Here is a 12,808-nt window from a genome sequence, read left to right on the forward strand (position 1 = left end):
GCAAATTAAAATTAGAATTATCAATTTTATATTTAATTTTAATAATAATTCTTAACATTCTTATTATTGGGCATTACTCTGCAGCCTTACAATAATGAGTTTGGGAAGAGTTAGCATTATGATTTTCCCCAGACCCTAGTTTATTTTGTTTTCTCACTTATATGATACAGCTTTACCATAAGAGACTGCAAACTTTTTACAGAAGATTTTCTAGCAAAAACAGTCAATAGCACCTTTTATAATCAGGACCATTCCAATTGCAATGAAAGTAGGCAAAAAAAAAAAAAAATCCTGTTCAAGAATATTGCCATAATTATTTTTTAAAAGGCAAAACACTGTACACTTGCAAGATTGGATGTTTTAGGAGAACCATGGGAAGTGATTTTCCCTTCTGGGAGGACAAGGAAAAGCCTGAGATCACAAGGAGGTCTTGCTGCCTATTTTTTGCAACTGTTTTTGCTCATGGTGATTCAATGTCCCTGAAAGTCTGTGACTAAGGATTTATAACCAGGTACCACTCCTAGATAATGATAATAGGAACACACATTTATGAAACACTTGAACATGCCAGTCACTTAGCTAAACATCTTCTGTTTATTTAGTTAGATCTTTTAACAAACCTATGACATTAGTACTACTATTAACCATACATATGAGGGAACTGAAGTGATTTGCCTAAAGTCACATAACCAGCAATTTCCAGTAGTATTCAAGGTTCCAGAGTGTATAATCTTAGCCATTATTTATTCCTCTATCACCTGTTTTATGAATAAGTTCTTGGGTACAGATTGGGAACATTATTAGGGTTTGTAGTGAGCTGAGGTTTTGAAGAATATTTTGTCCATGTCCTCCTACCCACCCACATTTTGAAGATAAGAAAATTGAATGCACCTTCTTTGAATATAGAAATTAAGAAAATAACTCCATTTAAAATGACCTAAAAAAGAATATCTCGATTTAACATAACTAAGGGAGACAACTGCAGATGCTATTAAAGGGCTTAGATAGTGACCTAAGAAATTGGTCACTATGTTTATGGATGGGAGAGAATCAGTATAGTCAATGTGACCTTCCTGCCTAAAATGATGTAGAAATTGGATGTGATTCTCATCAAAGTATCAATAATATTTTTCAAATAAATTGAACAAAAATATTGAAATATATATGGAACCTCAAAAGGCAAAAGTGAGCTTGAGAAAAAAGAAACAAAGGATCATGCTACCTGACTCCAAACTTTACTATAAAGTAAAAGTATTAAAAACAAAATGGCGGCCCTCCCTGGTGGCGCAGCGGGTTAAGCACTGCACTAAGAAGCTGAAACCACTGCCACGTAAGTTCGAATCCCGCCTGCCCCGGAGGTGACCACATGGCGTGGCAGACCTCTCCTGACCTGTCCGCTGCTCCACTCAGCAGTGTACTTCGTTGATCTGCCTGTTCTGCTCCCCACTCTGTCTCTGGTGAAGTCTTTCGTCACCCCTGAGTCTCTGGCCTGTACCCCAGTTCTGTATGCACAAATAAATAAATCTTTAAAAAAAAATGGCACTAGTACAAAAATAGATACATTAATTCATGGGAGAGAATTGAAATCTCAGAAGTAAATCCACACACATGTCAACCGGTCCCTAATTTATGCTAATGAAGGCATGAACATACAATGTGGAAAGGAGATGCTGTTGAGAAAAGTGGGAGGCCACACATAAAAGAATAAATTTTATTGTTCTCTAACTCCATACACCAAATAAATTCCAAATGGCTGAATAGTTTAGATATAGCACCTGCAAGATTAAAATATATAGAAGTAAACATGGCAATATGCTTCGTGACATCAATGATAGAGCTGTCCTAGAAATTTAACCCTTATGGCAGGGATATAAAAACAAAAATTAACAATTGGGATTACCTCAAGCTAGAAAATTTTTGTATAGCTAAAATATATATATAAGAAGATTAAAAAGACACCCTACATAATGGGAGAAAATTCACAATATATGGCCAACAGGGGTAAATAACCAAGATATGTAAAAAAGTCTACAATTCAACAATAGGAAAGCAAACAACACAAGTAATAAAAGGATAGTAGATGTGAACAGACAATTCCCCAAGGAGAATACCCAGGAGGTCCAAAATATATGAAAAAGTGTTCATCGCTGTTTCCAGTAAGAGAGCTTCAGGTTAACGCCACACTGAGATACCCTCTCACACCCATGGCAATAGCACATAATAAAAAGAGCCCTAACAGCAAGTGATGGAGAGGATTGGGGAAAGAGGAACCGTGTTGCACTGTTGAAGGGATTATAAACTGTGCCGACATTATGGACAAATGTCTGTATCTGTCTCAGAAAGCTAAGAATGAAAATACTGTACAACCCAGTAATTCCAACTTGGGTATCTAGCCAAAGAACACGAAACTATCAGTGAAAAAAACGATATGCTCCAGGATGTTACTGCAGCACTATTTGCAAAATGGAAGTAGCCTAAATGTAAACTTTAGATGACTGGATGAAAAAGATGTGGTACGGCCACGCTATGGAAATCTGTTCAGCTATGAGGAAAGTTGAAATACAGCCATTTATGGCAAAATAGAGGGAGTTAGGAAAATCTGGCTAATAAGCAAGTCAGAATGGCAAAGACAAATTCTAGATGTTTACATAGCAGAGATTTGATAAAGTGAAATACAAGAACTAGCAGATATTAGTAAATGCAGTGAGGACTCAAGGTTAATAATTAGGGAAGAGGAAGAAGAGGATAACAGGATATAAGGGATGATGGTGGGGGAAAATTAAAAAGAAGAAATACAGATGGCCAATAAACCTGAAGAAAGGGCTAAACTCAAAAGAAATACAAACTAAGAACAGTAGTAATATTAAATATGTGTGAATGTGCAGTAAGTGATCTCTGTAGGTAAGAGTCTCCACTTGGAGACACATATCAAAAATCTTACAAATTTACTATATATATATTTTTATATAGCTATTCCACTTTTTGGAATTTGTTATAAGAGTTACTGATGCGCACTAAAGTTTTATGTGTACAGGGATATTCAATAGCACTATCTATCACACTAAAACGTGACAGGAAGCCTAGTTGCTTTACTATAGTGAATCAGAAAATAAATCCTAATGTTGATTGATGCAGTTGAATACTATGAGGCTTTCAGAAATCAAATTGTGCTTTTCCTCCCTGGCTTCCTGAAGCTCCGCGGCATCTCGGATGACACAGTAGCCATCTGGGCCGGCCAGCTCATGACCAAGTGGCTGCTTCACGGCGGTCCCTGTCGTCCTTCACTCTGGGAAGGCGACGATCCCAAGACAGAAGCTGGGGCACGAGCTCACGCGTCCAAGGCCACCCCGGGTCATCTTCGTATCTGGAGTCAGAACCCACCTCGGAGGGGGCAGGGCCCGCGGCTTTGGCGCGACTCACGCTTCCTCGGGCACCGCCAAGAAGGGCGACCCCGTAGCCTTGCAAGACGTGGCGGTAGGGGAAGAAAAAGACCCCAAGCAAGGAGCGAAAGGAACGCACGGACAGCACGAAGACAGAGGGACTGCCAAGGCCAGCGTGGGCGCTGCCACAAGCGGAGACTGGACAGAGAAGGAGTAGTCTCCGCAGCGACTACGGAGAGTGTGCAGAGTTTTCATGAGAGGATTAATAATAAAAACTTGTATGTGTCTGGCTGCTTAAAAAAAAAACAAACGTGTGGAAAGAAGTCGTTCATGTGGAAAGATGTTCCCAATATATTGCTAAATAAAAGTTTATAAAGGTAAATACAGAGTAGAGCTACAGTTGTGTTGGAAACAAATGTATCTATACTTGGAAAGATGGTGGCAAGGGCCAAGCACAGTGGGTAACAGGGACCGACCATGGGTGCTTTGGTGGTGGGGAGCTATGGAGACCACACCTGACAGGAGAAAACCTAGACTGTGAAAGTGTTAGCAAGGGTGTAAAACAATGCTACTTCATGAACAATAAGTGACTAAGCACATACATAAAGAAGAAGGTGCAAGGATTTAGTCCATAATGTTAACGAGGGGCTGATCTGGCGGAGGAATTATATGTGATTATTATTTCCAGCTTTCTTTAATCACTGTTGACTGAACTTCGAGAATAAACATTTTATTTTTTCAGTAAGAAAAAAGTTATCTAAATGTGGAGAAAAGGCCAATAAACTGTCAAGTTCACATCTTCAGACCCACTCACTGGCTCTCTGTGCTTCTTTTCATTCTCCATATGGAGAACCGCGAGCCCCCGCCCGCCTAACCTGGTGCTTTCCGGCACACTTCCCTTTCAGGCACACATGGAAAATGAATTCTGAGGCAGCTGAAGTAATATCCTGAACTTTAATGGAACCCAAACCTCTTGGGGAAATGCTTTCTGCATTCGGCCAATATCTGGCGGGTGAGAAAACTTCATTTATTACCACTTGGCAAAGAGTCAATTGTAAGTGTCGTTTTCTTGTCTGATGTAGGATGTGAACCTGGAGTGATTTTTTTTTTAAAGCGGAATCCCTTAATTTCCCTTCATCCTATCATCCAGTCTATCTTCTCACGGCCTCGTTTCTCCAAGGATTCGGTTCCACGTCACTGTGTTTTGGTTTACTCTATTCCATGTCTTAGGTGGGAAATTTCGATTTCACTTTCAACATCTGCCCTTGTATTTCCTCTCTTCCGGGGTTGGTCCACAAAGCAAGTAGCTAAATCACTTGCATCCTTCCTGCCCCGTTTTATTCCTGATGACCTTTCTCCCAGGCATGGAGAACTGATCTGGCCTCCCCTGCTGGCATCATCCACGCCCCCGTACACTGCTCTCCAGCAGCTATTTCCAAATCACAGCTCTCATCTTGCTGCTATCCCACTTAGCACGATTACCGTATCTTGGCATAGAGTTTCCTATATAGGACAGTCTCTCGACTGTGTCACTTTCAAACTACCTTAAGGAAAGAAAGCCTAGGCCCCCCCCCCCAGGGTGCAAGGGCCTAAAGCACAGCTCTATGGGGCGGGCAGCAGCCACTGCAGCACGAGTTCGATTCCTGACCAGGGAGGTGACCCACATAGCATAGCAGACCTCTCCTGACCAGCCTGCTGCTCCCCTTAGCAGTGTGTTTCGGTCAGTTTGCCTATTCTGCTCCCCACTCTGTCTCTGATGAACCCTCTCACCCCCCACACCTCTGGCCTGTACCCCAGTTCTTGTATGCATAGATAAATAAATATTTTTTAAAAATGAAGAAAGCCTAATAGGCCAGGAAGCAAAAAACTATTATTATCAAGGAATGCATTGTGTGGATAATAGCTTTGCCATGCTTCTTCCAGCACAATGGTGATGTCAGGTAATTTTCCATGGCACATACCATTTATTTACTCCCCTCTTCCTCCTCTAGCAACAGCAGCAAGGTCAGTGTGGAAATAGACATTTCTCCAAGGAAGACATACAATGACCAACAGGCATATGCAAACATGCTCATCATCACCTATCATCAGGGAAATGCACATTAAAACCACAATGAGATATCCCCTCACACCTGTGAGAAAGGCCCATATCAAAAAGACCAGAAACAACAAAGGTGGAAGAAAAAGAACCCTGGTACACTTTTGGTGGGAATGTCCAGCCTTTAAGGAAAACAGCATGGAGGTTTTTCAAAACATTAAAAATAGATCTACCATATGACCTAGTAATCTCCCTCCTCAATATCAACCCAAAGAATGCAAAAAAACACTAAAACGAAGGGATGCATTCACTCCTATGCTCATTGCAGAGCTCTTTACAGTAGCCAAATTATGGCAACAATCTAAGTGTCCAGGGACAGATGAGTGGATTAAGAAGACATGGTATATATACACAATGGAATACTACGCAGCTATAAAAAAGATGAAATCTTGCCATTTGAGACAACATGGATGGCACTGGTGGGGATTATGCTAAACAAAATAAGTAAGGAGAAAAGAAATACCAGATGATTTCATTCACATGTGGGATATAAAAAAGCAAGACAAAGAAGCAGACAAAGGCAAACCAAAACAAAACCTTGAAATCTCATTGTAGAACTGCAACTGCCAGATAGGGAGGACAATGGGTGGAGAGCAAAGGGTGGGGGACCCAATGGACTATGGTGAAGGACCATGGCTGCCTTGGTGGGTGTGGTATAGTACGGGCATTTGCAGAGGCATGAATCTATACTCCCAAGATATATAGTGTTATAAATCAATGTTATCGCAAACATTTTATATCTATGTATCTATGTACATATATGTGAGCAAATCAGCATGTACCTCTTGAATGTAGAGCTAATGACTCTTAATAGTAGATACAGATGCTCAAAATGAAATCTTTCAGAGTTTTAAGTTTCAGTCTTCTAGGAATTCCTTGCTCAGTGTAGATTGTTGTTGTTTCTGTAACACATTTCACTAAGTTTCAGAAGCTGGTGCCTTATTTACTCAGTATTCTCCCCACCATCTCCCAGGGCTATAATCATAACCAACCTAATGAAGGCGATTACAGGGCCTCTAAGTCAATAGAGTTAAACTTGACTAGTTAGAACCACCTGGGATACTTTATTGCTGCTGATGCCTGCTACCACTCTCTGGGATTCTGATTTAATTTGTCTGAACACTACTCTCTGTTAGTAACTCAATGAAGTAAAAAAAATTCAGGATTTATTTTGGCAATAGTAACTTATTATTTGGAACTTATTTTGGGAATAACTCCAATACTCCTGTTGATGGGATTTCTGGGAAATTTGAAGGAACATGTGTGAATGTGTGCGAGAGAGAGTCTGTGTGTGTGCACTGAGTGATTGGGAGGGTGAAGGAGGTCTTAGTTAAGTTTTTAACATAATATCCCTCCTTGGCCTCCCCTGGCAGTGCAGGGGTTCAAATCTCTGTGCTATCAAGCTATCACCAGCCACTATGGTCTGAGTTCAGTCCCCAGGCCAGGGAGCTGACCCACACGGCACAGCAGACCTCTCCTGTCTCACCCGTTGCTCCCCTCAGCAGTGTATTTAGTCACTACATCTGTTCAGCTCCCCACTGTGTCTCTGGTGAATCCCCTCACCCCCTGAACCTCTGGCCTGTGTCCCACTTCTTGTATGCATGACTATAAGCAAACAAATAAATACCCAAGCAACCCCTTTCTTTTAGTCCTATACACTCAGGCAGCTTTCTTCTCACATGCCCATTAGAACCTTATATCTCACCTCCTCCAGAAAGCCTCCCTAGGTTCTTGGTCAGGACTGGACTGTAATTCCATCTCTTGGTACCTGAGTTTCTCCTTTAGAACAAATGTCAAATGATTACTTGGCTTCTCCCCCCTTCCTGACCCAATTATAAACACCAGGAGTGCAAGATCCATGTCTTTGTTAGTCATAGTTGAGTGCTCATTACCTATCACTGTGCCTGGCATGTAGTAAATACTTGATAACTAAAAATAAAAGTCTAATAGGAAAAGTCCACATCCATCAACTTCATAAAATTCCACCTTGCAAAAGAAGTCCAACATTTTGCTTATATTTTCTACTTGTTACTTCTACGGAGTAACTTAAACAGTGACATAATGTTTGGTTAAATCATCTTGTAAAATGATATGAATAAAAGACCTTTTTGCTCATTAAATCTTACCAACCCCAGGTAGGTCCTTGAGGAGGGCATAGGAGAAGAGAACTATTACCAAGGGTCTTTGGCATTAAAAAAGCTATAAACCACTACCCCACAGGCTGAGGCCCCTATTCCTTGGTGTGGCATTCAAGGCCCCTGCCCGTCTGACCCCCCCCCCTCCTCCTGCCATGCACCCACATCTGTCCCCAGCTTCAGCCAGTAAGCACATCATACCTTTCCTTACACCTCTGGACCTTTGCTTATGCTGGTTCTTCTACCTTAAGCCCTTCCCTTCCCACTAAATTTCAGCTCATCCTTTGAGGCCTTGCTCACAAGACCTCTCCCTGGAGAAGTCCATCTCTGGTCCCCACTTGAATTTAATCTCCTCTTGCAAGAGCTCCCAATATCCTTCACATTTCACTTCTAGCCTCCATCACATCTTATTGTCATCATTTCTAACACAGCTCCCTCCTCCCGATCCCCTGGAGCAATGATCAGCATTCCAGAAGTTTATAGTGTCACTGAAGCACCTGCTGGGCCTTGGTTAGCTGAGCGGGCCATTGTGTTGACAGGAGTGGACTCGATTGTGACATTACGCTTAGGTGAGAGCTGTGCACACTGCGTTCACTAATCTTGAGTTTGCCTCTGATCAAGGCAGCATCTCACAAGAGAAACCTGGTTCCCAAGCCTTGAAACAAACTGCCCTGATTTGGGTCCCAAATCTGCCATTTATTGGGTGGTGACTAGAATAAATAAAAATAGCTTTAAAATGTCAGTCACCGTAGGCTTTCTATCAATTTATTTGCCTCCCCCTCTGAGATATGAACTTGATCAACTCAACAATTCCAGGCTACTCGACTCCTAGGAAAGCAAACTTTAAACTCCCACTTAAAAGAAAACTTTGAATTCAGCATTTAGGTCTGAAATTTGGCTTTGCCTCTTTCCTCCACTCTCCACCCTATCCTCACCCCATCATCATTAGGGTTAAATTGTTTTTGCTTCAGCTCCCACCCATAAATTACATCCTGACTCATTTTCAACAAACTCCTGGATATCTTCACGTGCAAGGAACAGAATTTGGCCCCTTCAAGTTATCTCATTGAGATTCTGACCTTATTTCTTCTTTAAAGAACTTCTTGCAAATAGACGTCCCGATGCAGGCATTACATTTATCAAGACCGAGGAAAGTCCTTCCATAACTGTAGCTGGTTCTGACTTGGGGCACCAGAGAAGGAGAGGGAGAAGCCGGTGAAGACACAGAACAGCTCAGGACTGAGACCTGGAGCAGCAGGGCCGGCCAGCCCAGTTGGGGCTCCATCCCAGCCCGGCACTCCAGCTGCGGCCTTCGGCTGCCCACTGAGGGCTGTGCAGCAGCAGGTCTTGGCAAAAGAGAGTGGGGCTGGCTTCACGGTGTGGAGTCCATCCCGGTCTCCCAGGCCTCTGTTTGAGGATGCTGAGGAGCTTGCGGCTGACAAAGCTGGGGAGGAGGTGAGGAAGTCCTTGTAGGATGCTGATAACAACGTTTCCGAAGTTATTCTTCCTCTGCCTGGGGCGGCTGCTGCAGGCCAGGGAGGGGCTGACTGGCAGACTTCGGGAAGGACAATGGTTATGCCTTCCCTGTGCAGTCATTTTGACAAACACAGGATATCCTGGCTGGCCAGGAAAGGTCCATGCAGGATGTATGTCCGACCTGAGTTCCACCTGGGAGTTTTCAAAGGACCCTGAAGGTCTCCACCCACCACTGTTTCAATTCTGGGTATAGCTATCCCTGCGGGACACACACACACACACACACCAAACACACCCCCCTCTAAAATGTGTCAATGTGTCATTTGACCTGACACATAATGAGCAGTAAGCCCCCCACTTGGACCATAACCACTCCCCCACTTTGACCATATTTGGCTGTGAGCTAACTAGAGGTCAATTGCTGGCAATCCTGCCACATTTAATACTGATTTGAAAGGTAAAAGCTTTCTGCTACTTAGGGAATAGAAAACCCCAGGATAGTCCATCCTTCAGCTTCTCTTCCTGATCAGAGAAGAGAAGGGAAGGAAACTTGTGGCCTCTGGCACGATGAGGGGTGTTCCAGAAAACCCCGCTGGCTTTGCTATTCCTCTTCCTGGTGACTGGAAGTCCCTTCTCCTTTTACACCCTGGCTCCCTTCTCAGAGGACACCTGCCTTGTTGGGAACGTTTCCTCCTGACAGCAAGACAGGACCCACAGCGTGGTCCTATGAGGACGAATCAAGGGAGGTAGTCTCCGGCCGGGGGAGGGAAAAAGGGAAGGACGTTGGGATGGTCTGAGGATAACTGAGAGTTTTGGTATAAACTGGTGGGAAGAACAGGGGAAGGCAGGTCTCTGATGTTACATATTAACCAAGCATGTATCCTTCCCAGGGAAGTGTTTGGTTGTACTTGTTTTTTTTTTTTTGTGTGTGTGTGTGTGTATAATTTTCAGAATTCAGAATTCTTTATATATTCTAATAATCTAGGATAATCGCATATAGTAAAAATGCCTCTTTCAACCTCTCCACTGTGCCAAGACTTATTTTTCCCTCCAATTGTGTGCAGGAAGTTCTTCACAGGAAACCTGGATTTCCGCCAAGAATCTGTCACGATGGGTGATTAACTGAGACAGTATAGTCCATCGCTCCTGTAATGGGACCGAGAGGGCTGGTGTTAGTTCACATCCCATTGTAGGACCCACAGCCAAGGTTGGGGCCTCCATGCCTGTTACCCCTGCACACATGGCAAAGAGTACTTCTCGGGCCCTCAGTGGATGGTGCTAGATCCCACCACTGCCACATGGGCCCCTTTGTGGGTGGCTGCCAAGTGTTTGAGGTGGGGGCCATGAGTGACATCACTCTTGGTTGGGGTTTAGTTTTAGCTTTGATGATATTTTGGATGTCACAGTTTTTAAATCTTAAGTTCTATCATTTGCAACCTTTATGTCTTTTTTAATAGATTAAATTTTTGCATAGAAGAACTGGGGTGTAGGCCAGAGACTTGGAGGGCTGTGAGAGGATTCACCAGAGACAAAGTGGGGAGCAGAACAGGGAGACTAACCAAAATACACTGCTGGGGGGGCAGCGGGTGGGACAGGAGAGGTCTGCTGCGCCATGTGTGTCAGCTCCCTGGCTGGGGCTCGAACTCAGGCCACAGTGTTGATAGTGCTGAGACTTACCTCTGAAGCCAGGTGGGAGGCCCTATAAAGATGTCTTTATGCAGTGGACTGTCAAAAAAGTACAGAAATACTGAAAACGTTACAGGATCAAGTACAGAAACTGACGAAGTGCTAGAAAGGGTGTTCCAGGTTCAATGTGATATAACAAAATATTTATTATACTTACTATGTCCAGTCTTCATTTTGGGTGCTGTGTGTGGGCTCAGCAGTGAGGGAGCCAGGGCTCCAGGAAAGGAGTTCATGGCCAGTGCAGCAGGAGTTGCTGCAGTGAAGGACTGCCAACTCCTGAGACATTAATTTATTAGATTAAAGGCCAATCTTTAGAGGGCTTGGAAAGCACCATGCATGGAGGCAGAACTTTAGGCTATGCACACACAGTCCCCCCCCCCTTAATTTTAACATTTTCCATGTCATTAAATATTCTATGAGACCATTTCTAAGTTCTGCATTCCATAATATAGATGTAGCTCTTTTTTTTTTTTTTTTAGGGAAGCATTTCTCTCTCTCTCTCTCTCTCTCTCTCTCTTAAAAGATTTATTTATTTGTGAATACAGAACTGGGGTACAGGCCAGAGGCTCAGGGGCGGTGAGAGGCTTCACCATAGACAGAGTGGGGAGCAGAACAGGCAGATCGACGAAGTACACTGCTGAGGGGAGCAGCGGGCGGGTCAGGAGAGGTCTGCCATGCCATGTGGTCACCTCCGGGGCAGGCGGGAATTGAACTCATGCGGAAGCGGCTTTCGCTTCTCAGTGCTGTGCTTTAACCCGCTGCACCACCAGGGAGGGCCTCTTTCTCTTTTTTATTAACGTTTATTTATGTATGCATACAGAACTGGGGTGCAGGCCAGAGGTGCAGTGGTGGTAAGACGATTCACCAGAGACAGAGCAGGGAGCAGAACAGGCAGCCTGACAAAGTACACTGCTGAGGGGAGCAGCGGGTGAGACAGGAGAGGTCTGCCACGCCATGTGGGTCAGCTCCAGGGCCAGGAGTTGAACTCATGGTGAAGCAGCTGCATCTAGCTTTCCAGTACTGTGATTTCACCCCTCTCACCACCAGGGAGGACCCCTGTAGCTCAATTTTTTTTTTTTAAGCAACAAGCTGATAGATAGGATTTTTGACAGCTGAAAATCTTTAAAATGATGAAAAACAGCATCTTCCCCATTTTAAAATGTCACAAATTGTAAGCGCCAACATCAATTCAAATAGCAGCTTTTTTTTTTTTAAAGATTTATTTATTTGTGCATACAGAACTGAGGTACAGGCCAGAGGCTCAGGGGCGGCGAGAGGCTTCACCAGAGACAGAGTGGGGAGCAGAACAGGCAGATCGATGAAGTACACTGCTGAGGGGAGCAGCGGGCGGGTCAGGAGAGGTCTGCCACGCCATGTGGTCACCTCTGGGGCAGGCGGGAATCGAACTCATGCGGAAGTGGCTTTAGCTTCTTAGTGCTGTGCTTTAACCCGCTGTGCTACCAGAGAGGGCCCCAAATAGTAGCCTTTTAAAGGAAAATATACTTAAAAACTTCATCAAGTATTAATTAAAAAGTGATCTAACTGAAATTGATCCTTATGCATTTTAATATGGACTACTTTCCTTTTTAGTATCATGAGCACATTTAGTATGTATTTTTTACATTCAACGTCTTAGGAATTTCCTGAATCGCTCAAGTGTTCCAAGTGACTTGCTGCTTTTCATCATGTTCTCGTGATTCTCCATCTCTTTGGCAACTTTAATTTCATGACAGGGGAAGTATAGCTGGTAGAGTGTTGAGCTCTAAAACCATATATTTAAGACATATAGTGGGACATTTTATAACTTCATTTCCTTTCTGAGACTTCCATCCCGGATTGCAGAAAAATATTAATATGGTTCTCTTCTCTTCTGGAATTGTATCATTTCTCTAGGGATTTATTCAACCTACATGGATGGGAGAATGTCCGGCCGGCCACTTGCTGCACTCTACTGCGTCCAGGTCCAGTCAGTGCTCAGTCTTGCAAATTCCGTTTGGGAGGTCCTATGAGGACGAATCAAGGGAGGTAGTCTC

General features: G+C 43.5%; 1 protein-coding gene across 1 annotated transcript in view; it reads right to left on the reverse strand.

The window, feature by feature from the left end:
- The window catches only part of LOC101625880 (chromosome unknown open reading frame, human CXorf36), a 29,094-nt gene extending 20,196 nt beyond the window's left edge, over window positions 1–8,898 (reverse strand). The window contains exon 1 of the mRNA XM_004690123.2: window positions 8,693–8,898. Within this exon, the coding sequence (XP_004690180.1) occupies window positions 8,693–8,898 (206 nt within the window). The remainder of the gene's footprint in view (window positions 1–8,692) is intronic.
- Between the last annotated feature and the right edge of the window lie 3,910 nt (window positions 8,899–12,808).

Source organism: Condylura cristata, unplaced genomic scaffold (assembly GCF_000260355.1).
Source record: "Condylura cristata isolate star-nosed mole 26May11 unplaced genomic scaffold, ConCri1.0 scaffold00027, whole genome shotgun sequence".
Taxonomy (NCBI): Eukaryota; Metazoa; Chordata; class Mammalia; order Eulipotyphla; family Talpidae; genus Condylura; species Condylura cristata.